The 12346-nt window shown below is 38.1% G+C and overlaps 1 protein-coding gene across 2 annotated transcripts in view; it reads right to left on the reverse strand.

The window, feature by feature from the left end:
- Positions 1-12346, reverse strand: part of LOC306854960 (signal-induced proliferation-associated 1-like protein 2) — a 64917-nt gene that overhangs the window by 7438 nt on the left and 45133 nt on the right. Inside the window, exons 10-17 of one of the 2 annotated variants that reach the window (XM_079393282.1) lie at positions 11825-12049; positions 10011-10139; positions 8871-8965; positions 8539-8645; positions 6711-7132; positions 5464-5688; positions 3084-3213; positions 1338-1557 (exon numbers count right to left, since the gene is read on the reverse strand). In XM_079393282.1, coding sequence (XP_079249408.1) covers positions 1338-1557; positions 3084-3213; positions 5464-5688; positions 6711-7132; positions 8539-8645; positions 8871-8965; positions 10011-10139; positions 11825-12049 — 1553 coding nt within the window. The remainder of the gene's footprint in view (positions 1-1337; positions 1558-3083; positions 3214-5463; positions 5689-6710; positions 7133-8538; positions 8646-8870; positions 8966-10010; positions 10140-11824; positions 12050-12346) is intronic. The other variant, XM_079393281.1, reaches the window with a different exon arrangement.

Genomic DNA, 12346 nt, shown 5'->3' on the forward strand with positions numbered 1-12346 from the left:
CTGTATGGTCTTGGCCACCGTGCTGCAGCTCAGTTTCAGGGTCTTGGCAATCTTCTTATAGCCTACGCCATCTTTATGTAGAGCAACAATTCTTTTTTTCAGATCCTCAGAGAGTTATTTGTCATGAGGTGCCATGTTGAACTTCCAGTGACCAGTATGAGAGAGTGAGAGCGATAACACCAAATTTAACACACCTGCTCCTCATTCACACCTGTCACATGACACCGGGGAGAGAAAATGGCTAATTGGGCCCAATTTGGACATTTTCACTTAGTGGTGTACTCACTTTTGTGGCCAGCAGTTTAGACATTAATGGCTGTGTGCTGAGTTATTTTGAGGGGACAGCAAATTTACACTGTTATACAAGCTGTACACTCACTACTTTACATTGTAGCAAAGTGTCATTTCTTCAGTGTTGTCACATGAAAAGATATAATAAAATATTTACAAAAATGTGAGGGGTGTACTCACTTCTGAGATACTGTACATACACATACATACATGCATACATAAATGCACACATTTAAAAAAATTTTGTAACAAGATTCTGTAACAAGATCAATGGAAGCATTTTCCAAATACATTTCTAAAAAAAGTCATTAAAAAAAATTGAGCGACACTGTCTCAACAAACACTGAGATAAAGTATATTTTGCCGCTAGAAATTATGTTTCTCCTAAACACATGGAATAGAAACATTGCTTTATTCACAACCATCTTTGCAACTTTTTTTTTTTTCGCTTCGATGGAAACATCTTACGTTACCAATTGTGTACATAGAAGTTAAACTTCCCTTGAACGTGCCTTCTTTCTGTTCAACTACTTCACGCTCCAGCTGTTTAACGCATGAACACGTTCTGCTTTCAGTGACCAGTCCAGCACATTTACACAAAAATCATGCTATTATAATGATTTTCCTATTACAGCACACTGTTCATCCTACTAGCATATTTCAGTAGACGTATAATAGTATGATTAGCACCAAGTCTCTCAAGCATTAGCAGCAGATTTATAGTATCATTACTTGCTTCATTACTAAGTACAACATTAAAGTCTGCAGAGGATAAAATTACTGTAACAGGAAGGAATGTGGTGAGCTTACGGAGGAGATGGAAAAATCAGTTATGAGCCAAAAAAAGGTCATTTATTCCATTATCATCAAGCATGTCTTAAAGCTGACAATCACAGCGTTTACATTACATGTACAGCTGGTACTGTGATGCATTCTGGGATGAAGTGGACAGCATATTGAGGCCAGTCTCTATATAAACGTAACCGTGCAATCCTTAAAACAATGTTAGCATCACTGATAGGGTAACGACATCTGCGAACACTCACTTTTGAGCTGACTGGCGGCATGGTTAAGACACATGCGGGGTGGTAGGGTGCTGTGATAGGGCAGGACGCTGCTGAACAGGATGTCGTTGGGCACGGCCTGGTCCAGCATGGAGCTCCGAGAGCTCGCTAAAGACAGTGCCCTCCGGTGGCTGCTGCACAAGCTCTCGTCTGAGAGCGTCCGGTACAGGGAGCGGCGTGGAGACTGACCGACAAGTGGTATCTGAAATAAAACAGAAAGCAGAGACAGCGGAGAAGGAGAGAGACGAATGGGATAGAAATAGAAGACGGGTAACAGGAAGACAAAGAGAAAGCAGAGAGAGAGAGAGATATTGAGTGGGAGAGGGGGGAAGTAAAGCTATTATTCATCAGAATATGATTATCTGAAAGGCTCTGCAATATTGTTAATAAAACAGCCGTGGCAATAAAGCACATATCACTTAATTGAATTGTGGGGAAGAGGTGGGGGGTGGAGAACAGGAGGAGAATGAGCTCAGGGAACATGAGACTCAGCTGGGGACCAATCAGCAGTCAGAGTGAGTGACTGTAGGTCTGTGAGTCAGACCTATTAGAGTCATGGCGCTCTCATCAATAATGCAGACGCGATGGACACGGTCCTCACGGGGGGTCTACGGGTGGAGGGGCTCAAACAGACAATTAGAGACATGAACGTGACAGAGGACCAGCAGACCTCAGAGATGGGCTGCTTATAATAGCCTACAGGAATTAGAGAAAAATGAATACTACATTGTAGAAGTATTGTTTGTGCAGAGTGTGACTACATGCAACAATGAAATATGGATTCCTGTTTTATTAAATAAAACAACAACAATAATAATAATGCTATAAAACAATAATAATCCTCATATTATCTGATTTCATCTAATATCACTTAAAAATATTACTATTAACAATTATTCTTATCATCATATTTTAAGTTTACTGGAAATATGTTGTTCTTAATAACGTAAATATCGTTGTTATTGTTCTTGTTGATGTTATCACTTAATTATTATAAAAAAAAATTTTTTTTTATTATTGTCATTTAAGTTTACAGAAAAAATGTAATTAATAATAGTAATTATACTAATAATAATATTTTTTTCCAACAGCTGGGAATGCTTATTCATAATAATTAATAACAAAATTGAATAAATAAATGTTAAACATTTAAAGCTGTATACTTTATGTATAAAATAGTAAGTTCATGATACCCAATGCATTAACTAATGTTAATTATAGTAGAGTGTTGCCTAAGAAAATCATAATTCGTATTTTGTTTCAAATTAACACGTATGCATTATGCCTTTGGTTTTCTCACTGGGGGGGTTGTGAGGCATTCTTCTTTGTACAGCTGCTTTGGAACAATATGCATTGTGAAAAGTGCTATGCAAATGAATCAAATTAATGCTTACAGTGAGACTAACACACATGTAGAGTGTGTGGGCATAAACAGCTTTATAATCCACACTGCTGTGAACAGATCAGGTGAGGAAAATGACTGATTGTTGTGACCTCATTTCCTCTAGACACTTCCATTAGTCAACCAAATGGCTGTTACTCAGGCTGCTGACTGGTTAGTTGATTTGCTTGGCATTGTAACACATCAGTGAATAATGTGTTTAGTGCAAAACATGTTTAAAATGTATAATTCCTTTGTTTTTCAGTGTTGATTTATCACATGTCCTAACTACAGCAGCACTTGCTCACATGCATTACTCATCCTCCAGGGCTCAGCTCTACACTCACCTTGCCTGGACCTGCCTGCCCCGGGGGACTGTCGGGTAGAAGCATCCTGAGGAAGGCCTCCTTAGAGAGCATCTGGAGCTTCTCACCAGCACTGTTAACCACCTGGGATGGGTCTCTCAAATAGAGCCCCCTGAGAAAGACACAAGGAGGGAGAGGAAGGGCGAAAGAAGATGAAACAAATTAGACAAGAAGAGAGACATTAGCAGCAGGTTTTGCTGTAGTATCAATCTAAAGTGAATTGTGCCTCTTTTTTATGGGTTGCTGTAGATTTAGGTTTCTCTTTGTAAAGGTACTACAGACAAAACATTCGAAGGACTACAAAGACGCAGCTACAGTTGTGACGAAACACAGGTTTTAGGGCCATTGAGTAAGGAACAGCCTTCACACAATCATGACGTGACTCATCAGGGAACAAATCAAAACAAATCACTGACTCATGGGAGCTAAAAGGAGCAGTTCACCCAAAAATGAAAATTTGTCAGTTTAATCACACTTTTGTTGTTTCAAAACCATTTGATGAATTTTTTGTGAATTTTTAAACAATATACTAGCCAGGCCCTTTTTAATATAACAAAAGTGAAGGAGGACTAGGACTGTCAAGTTTCAAAATGACAGAAAACATTAAGACAGGATCATAAAAATGTTCTCACACACAATTTCTTGTCTCTTTTAGTCTTTCGATGCCATACAAAAGCTTTATGTGAGGAATAGTGTTAATTACATTAGTGAAAACTATGATGGAAAATGTTCGTTGACGAGGTTTATTCCCATGACTAAATGAGATGACAATAAGGTCAATAAACAATAACTGTGATATATTGACCTTATTAACTGTGAATATCTCAACATGCAATATTGTTGATGATAAAAGACAATAAAAAAATAAAAAATAAAAAAAAACTATACAAACATATTTTCATCGAAAAATGAGACTAAATATAATTGCGGACTGCTGTAAGTGCCTCTACTATACAAGCTTATCATGTGTGCCAGATATTAAGAGTTCAAATCCCCAAATCAGAGCTTTTCTGTTAACAGGATACATTTTTTGCCTGGTGTTTAGCTTAATTTTTTAACCATGCTATTGTGGAATTACTATCAGTCATTTTTATGGTTATCATATTTTAGTTTTTTTTACCATTTTTCATAATGTAGACAGAGAGATATATTAAAATAGCCTCTAATAAACACTAGATGAGGTAAAATAAACCAATAAACCAGTTAACATTCGGTTTTTTAGTGCTTACTGGTGAAAGTGCATGACCTGAAATGTAAAAATAAATTTCTCAAATGACAATAATCATTGCAATTGTAATTGGGCAAAAATAATTTATCAGTTTAGCCATTATACAGCGTGACGAAAGTTTTCACTGACTAAAACGCTTATTTTGACTGAACAAAAACAGGACAAGGCTGACTAAACTAAAAAGTGCATTTGACACACTAAACTGCTGACAAAATTAACACTAGTGAGGAACATACCAAAATTTTATAATTTATTATGATTCATGAATAACTGAGTCAGATCTTTTCAATGAATTACTTGATGTAGTTCACTAAACAGGTGTGAATTATTTGTTCAATTTACTGACTAAATCTCCAGTTGAAGCTTACTAAAAGGGAAGATAATCAGTGAATAATGACTTAAATTGCCTGTTCTTCACATGAAACTATCACGTAACTGAAATTGTATAGGCTACTTTTTTTTCAATGACATGAGGATGAGGAAGTGATGTCAGAATTATTTGTGCGTGAACTGTCCCTATAAGGGAGCAGATAGTGCCATTTTTTACAAGACAAGAGGGAAGGAACAACACAATGACAAATTCAGGGCCTGTTAATGATCCAAATACCTTGATTTCCTTAACAGTGTCTTTAGGAGTAAAGACAACAAAGCCTCTGACCGACTGAGGTGGCAACAAAGAGGGAAGACAATTACAAAGAGCTTTGAATCAATTCAGTGTCCCTTTTGTTTTTAAACCTGACACAAGAGAAATATGAATTTCCATCAAATATTATCTGCGTCAGGAAAACGTCAGCATCCCCTGGTGAGCTTGTCAATCAAATCAAGTCTCTGCTTTAATTATCAGAGAAACATTTACCAGGCCTTCCGTCTGATAATGTGAAGTGGCAGGTGTCAAGTGGATTCTGTCCGGATTCTGTTCAATGGAGGTTATATAATATGTCTGTTGACATCGATCATCTCTTAGATGCTACTAGCAAGAGATGTGTTACTGAACTAAAAGGTTTTCCGAATGTCACCGGTCAATGCATTCGTTAAACAAAAAAAGCAACATAATTGAGGTGATTTAATCTCACTATGAATACTTCACTAGCTCCAACGTTACATAAGATACATAAAACATTAAGTGCTACTAACCTAAAGTCTCTTGCTTGCCTTTGCTCCTCCAGTAAATGGTCATTTTCTCCTTTCTTCCAGCCAGTCAAATATTTCTCGCCATGTGGCTGGCAGCTGATCGAGTGCTTCTCCCGCCCTCCCATTGGAGCGGTGGCCGTAGGAGAGATAATGTAGATTTTAGAGGGGTCAATGGAGCTGGAGTTCTTCGAACAGCGTTCAGAGGCGCTTCCAGAATGACGAGAACCACTGGGGGAAAAACAAAGGACCGAAATGAAACTAACAACTGATTAAATAACTGATCTATCATGTAATAATGTTGACTGCCTTAGTAAAAACCATTAATTATCAGGTTTTAAGGGCATTCTCGTCAAGGCATGAACATGGGAAAAAATTAAATTGACTGCTGAAACAGCAATAAACAATACAGCGGTTTCCATTCTGCCTCCTGCACAGCCAGTGTTATTTTATTATTATTTATAAACTAATAGTTTTAGTAATTTTATGTCTTTGTCATTTTATTAATTTTTATACATTAATTTTTATTTCAGTTTTAGCTGTAGTGATTTATTTCAACAAACGTATTTCAGTTAATTGTCAAGGCAATATTTAGTTTTTCATCTAACATTTTATTTTATATTTATCACAATTAAAGAAAACGACTTTGAATATTTAACAATAACAACATGGCACAACAACAGTGCAAGAGTCCAACTTGAGAGGATAAAAAAAAAAAAAAAAAAAGGACTGCGGTGGAAAATGCTGCAGGGGCTGATGAGATGATGTTTGGCTGTTTGTCAAATCACCTCATCTCTGCAAACTCTGATCGTTTTGACCCTAGCAAGCTCTCCATCTGTGTGTCTGTCTGTGTTCAGACCCTTAACAACAAAGCTGAATATAGAAGCACCTTTTCATTGTATAAGTGACCCAAGTTTATCAAGTTGATCCACAAGAACAAGACATGCTGTTCGCTTCCTTGAAAACATATGCCAGAATAGAATGAAAAGCAGATCTTATGCTTTCATTGTTTTTAATTCGGTCAACTAAATTTTGCTGATATTTGTTTAATATTTGGCTCTTAATGTTACAGTTAACATTCTTACAGAAGGCCAGTGTAATTATGGACATCCTACTAAATGTGCGCAGCTGCAGAAAATAAAAGCAAAATATTAAAGAACTAGGCAGTTGTTGATAAGTAATCAAGAATGATCCAAACCTTAAAAAAAGTTTCAAGAATCTATAATAATTTTCCACTCTTCTTCTCATCTCACCTCGAAAGCGAAGAGATCTCACTGAGATCTCCGGTGCTGCCATCCGTGGTGTGACCGGTGGGTGTAGCAGCAACATATCCTTGAGACAGGAACATCTTTGCCCTTCCTTCATCTGTCTCGCCATCCTCATGGTATTCCAGAGGCCACGGGAGTCCCGTCTCAACCCTCCCATCCCTCATGACCATCCGTGAGGGTCCCAGCCCAGTCAGGGGCAGGGCAGGAGGAGGAGGGGGCATGCAGGGTGCTGTATCTATGCCGCTGTCAGTGGACGCCCCCTTTATGTAGGTGAGACCCAGGGACTCTGGATCCATCGGGTCTCCAGAACCAAAATGTTTCTCGTCACTGCCGCTAGAAGCATTGCTGGAGAGGGTGGTGTTACTGGAGTGGCTGGAGCAATGACTGTGGCAGCTCTTCTCACCAGTCTGGAAGATTATGGAAGATGACCAAGTGTTAAAGTAGTTCAAAAGTTTGGGGCTGGTAAGATTTTTAATGTTTTTTTTATTAGAAGTCTCTTATGCTCACCAAGGCTGCAATTATTAATTTATTAACCTGCAATTATTAACCATTTATTTATCAAAAATACAGTACAAACAGAAAAACACTTTAAATATTTCAAATATAATTTTTAAATATAATAAGTTAAGAATAAAAAAGGATTTTATATATATAAAAATGTAAAGTGTTTTAAAGTAAATCCTACACAATTTTTTTCAGGGTATTGTGAAATAAATTCAATAATTTTTCAATTTTTATTCTATTTTATGAATACGAGGCAGGCAAACAATTTATCGAAATGTGACATTTGTTTACTGCTCGGTGAAAATACAGCCCAACAAAAATGGATGAAGGAAGACCCCCGGAGCGGTGAAGTGCATTTAGCAGAGCAAAAACAGCAACAGATAGAAGAACCACACTGCACCATTACCACCTACTGTAACCAATCTCATGGAAAATTAATAATTGATTATTCTGTTAAATTGCATCGTCTAAATTTAAGCCCTTTCAAATGAATTGAAAGTGGATGATCTTTAAACTTTAATGCATGGTTTGTTTTGGAAGATCCACTATGGTGGGCTATTTCCAAATGTCCCCTCTGGCTAAAGTCAATGTGGTCAATACACTACTGCAAAACGCTGTCAGTTCTGCGAATCACGCAATGGAGGAATGTATGGCTTTGCATAAGTAATATCAGATAAACATGACCCATGAATTTACTTGTTGCTCTTAGCATCAACATCGGCTGCGAGCAGCAAGGGTAGGATGACCTTTTCGCTCTTGATAAATCAGGTGGATTTGTACTTAACCTGATGCACAAGAGAGAACGCACAGTGCGGTGTCCTGTAACTGGCGTCCAGTTTCTTACGTCAATTCCCACAGGGATTGCATGACTGGATGGGACACTATGAACCATCTGCCATAGATGTCAACCCGCTCTTTTCTCCAAACCAGCGACCTCCTCTCTACAGCCACATGGAGAAATGTGGTGCATTTGCAGTGCTGCCAACTACACGTTCCTGACTAATGAGGTCACTGCACCCATCAGCCACATATAAACACACAAACACTTGCACCGACACATGTATTCACTTAGCATATGTTCCTGTTGCTGTACAGTGGAAGACATTTACTGTATCTTAAAGATATTCACGCTCCAGTAACCAAAAGGTAATATGCAAACTAGGAAATGGCTGTCTGGAAGGAATATACACAAGTGGAGTAATACAAGTTGTATTACAACAGTAATACAACCCAGTGCAATTAAAAAAATATTAGTCCAACCAATTCAGAGGAATGGACAGTTTTATAGTTCATTTGACTGATCACTTACCCGAGGGAATTTACCAGGTGATTCTTTCGCTCCCTGTCTCTGTAGACCTCGGTTCAGAATCTTGGTGGATGGGATGTGCCATTTGGCTTCTGGAACACAAGGCGAACCTAGAAGTCATGGATGTGATGTTACATGACGTTGATAGGAGCGCTGTGCATTTAAAACTGCTTAGTTCATTTTAACCAAATGATTTATAGAAAATAAATGTCTCAAGTTATTTAATGCAGCTTGTTAAATTTAGCCAATTCAATTGGTAAATCATTTCGATAAGTCGTTTGAAACCAATGTAGTTGAATCTGCATTGGAGTTTGAGAAAAACAGGGCTTCCGTACCGGCAGATCGTGTCCTCTCCAACTTGTGCTCTCTATCGCTGTGCCCATCTCCCTCTTTTTCTTCTGGTTGGTCCTGAAGGGCAGGTGACTGCGATCTATTGGAGTGTAAAGGTCCACTGGCATTATTCATTAGTGATGTTTCAGTACTACTAAAGCATGCTGTATAAGCCTGATAATTGCACTTCACATGGAGAGAAAAGGCAGCTCAGTGTCTGAAAGGGGTCATATTATAAAAATAACATTTTCCTTGATCTAAGTATGAAGACGACATGAAAAAACTAAATTTTCAATTCTTATTCAATTTCTACATTCACATATCAACAAGTGTCTATTATTGGCCAGCAACTTTTATTCAATCTTTTAATGAACGAGGAAGACAAACACTTAAATACTAAGAGTATCAGTAAGAACAATAGGAAAAATATTCAGAAACATTTCAGAAAAGCAGCACTATTTAGCACAGATTCTGAATCTGTCATCATGTAAAACAAAATTATGACAAATTCAGACAGGCATCAAGAGAACAAAAAAACTATGATATGAAGTGGTTATCGCGTCTCAATTGTGATGTACTATAGCTGTTCACATGATTGACTTTGATTGCCAACAGGTGTAATCAATTGGAACTCTGTTTGAAGTGAGTACTTATTGAACTGTTGCCTTTGTATGTATGCGTGTTTGCCTGACGAAGGTCTTTGACCGAAACGTTGCTACTTTTACATTTTTGAATAAAGGGAGATTAACAGTGTGCAGACCTTTTTTTCTATTTTTTGATGATACTCTTTGATCTTGCACCTGGCCAAGACATTTTTGGATGTGCGTACCTTGATCCTTCTTTTATATTAAACTGAGTAGGGTCAACAATAATGATAACTAATCCTAGCAATGGTTGGGCGGGGAGGATTCAAGACTACTGTTGTGCATCTCTGTGAATGTACAGCTAATACTGGACATGTCAGAGAAAAGGACATAGAATTACATTCCAATATCACTTGACTTGACTTAGTCTTCTACCTAATTCTGTTTGCACCAAAGATTTACACCAAATCTCATATGATTAGACTCCTGCAATAACCTCTAAACCTGCTGGGCCCTTTGGTTTTCTGAGTTGCAAGGCTGCTTCAAACAGAATCTCATTACCCATCATAACTGGCTTTCTGGGCCCATGTGCCACAGGGACCGGGGTCACTGGAGGTTGATTGGTTACTGGGAGAACTGCAGTAGTGCTGGCCGGGATTTCCAGACGGACTCTCGAAGTCCTGCAAAACCCTGCAATGAGCAAACACAGGGTAGAAGCTCATTAATCAAAACTCTGGTGGCAAAAGCAATGAGAGTGCTACAGCAAGACTCATTCATATTCTGGGCCGGAGGGAGGAAACACTGTCAAAAAAAAGTGGTGGAGCAGATTCTATTCATAGCAGGACCCCGTGTTTCCAGGGCTGCGCATTCCAGGGGGGAAAAAAGAGAAACATACTCCAGGAAGGAATGACAGTCCATGTGCAACACGGATCCCAGCAGAGGACGAGATGACAGCCTGGGTGAAGAGGCCGCAAAGGTGTGTGCATTTCAGACAAGGTGAAGACACAAGCATGCAACACAGTTGCTCAACTGCACAAGATTATGAAGGGATCCCAAATCTACAGCACCAGAAAATCAAGTTCCCAATTAGCTCACCCTGAAAGGCGTCTCCTGAGAAATACGACAGCACGAATCAACGCCACACCAGACTAGAACATAATCATTCTGTACTTTTTTCCTTACTCTAATCCACAGGGTGGCATGTATCATCCTTAATAGCCTCTATGTGCTCCCTTTTGGGCTTTCCCAGTGCATATGTCACCGGAGATGTGTCTGGATAATCAAACATTACAGTTATGAATCAGTGTTTCTAAAAGTTCCTGCTGCTGAGCCCGATAAAATCCAGGTGTTGCTTTTTGCTACCTGTCCTGACACATTCACAGTGGTAACCAAATACAGAATAACTTAATACTGAGAATATACTGAAAATACTGTATTTTCATCTCTCTTAGGCTTAACATTTGGACTCCATTCAAACATATTTAGGGCAAATGTTTTTGGGTGAATGTGCCAAAAATGTCACATCACAACAAAAACATTAACACAGATTAAAAAACAACAACAAAACAGCAGCCTACTGTATACTGTACTCTCTCTCTTTATGTAATTTCATATAAAATCACATTTGTGATGCAGAATTGTAAATCTGATAAAAAAAACTGGATTCATATTACTATAGCAATCAGAATTAGATTTTTCTGCATTAAGGAGAATGGGAAGCAGGTATGTCCTCAACTGTCATTAAAATAATGCTACATGTAAAAACTAAAATAGTCCTAATATAATTGTACTTAATACAGAAAGTGAACATTAAATGTGGTGTATTCTTTGTTTAATTTTTAATTTCATTTTGAAGTTAAATGTGACCTGAACATTTCCAAAGATAATATGACAATTTAATCAATTTTCATTTGGTAACATGAGCCAGAAAAATGTTTGTCCTTGTATCTGACTTTAGGCATTTTTGCTTTAGCTGTCCATATAAAACTGATTTTCAGATCAATCACCATTATAGAAAATCTGGGTATTATCTATTCGGAATATCATCAGAGAGACAGACTAGAACAGAAAAGGCCTAGGGACAATATTGACATCTTTAAAGAAATCAATGCATTACATGTTACATGTGCCCATATACAAAAAAACAGGGTAAGGAAGACCCACATGCTGTAACAGGGATGAGGGGATTAATTACACAAACAAAACCAATCCACTTTGCGCCTCCATGAGAATCGCTTCCCTATACTTTCCCCTTACATAATCATGAGAGTTGGATGGCACTGGCAGTATGATACACAAATGAAATTACAGGTGTATACTGTATGAGTATGAAAGAGCAGCATGTGTGTTTGGAATGACAATCACATATCTCCTACCTGGAACCATCCTGGTACTTCTTATCAAAAGAAGTGCTACGTGAGATGGCAGCTTGGGCGTACTGGAACATCTGCTGGCTCGGGGAGGGTCGATCTGGACCCTGAGTGGGTGAAACACGAGACAGCGGCAGCCCCTGGGGAACATGAGTCATCCTGTGCCAACCAGGCCCAGTACCAAGAGTCTTGTACTCCATGATGGGGACACGATACAGCTCTGAGGCACCTCTGAAAAACAGGAAAATTACCATGGGTTTTTAAACTTGCTACCATGTTTGTTTTTTAAGTAACATGTATTAAAGTAACACCATTGTGTTTTTAAATACTCTAGCATTTAAAAGCTTTTGAAAGAAGCCTCTTTAAGCCTGCATTTATTTGATAAAGAAAAAAATAATTAAGTTTATTTTAAAATGTAATTTATTCCTGTGATGGCAAAGCTGAATTTTCAGCATCATTACTCGAGCCTTCAGTGTTAAATGATCCTTCAGAAATCATTCTAATATGTTGATTTGGTGCTTATAAAAC

Source organism: Barbus barbus (genome assembly GCF_936440315.1).
Source record: "Barbus barbus genome assembly, chromosome: 35".
NCBI lineage: Eukaryota > Metazoa > Chordata > Actinopteri > Cypriniformes > Cyprinidae > Barbus > Barbus barbus.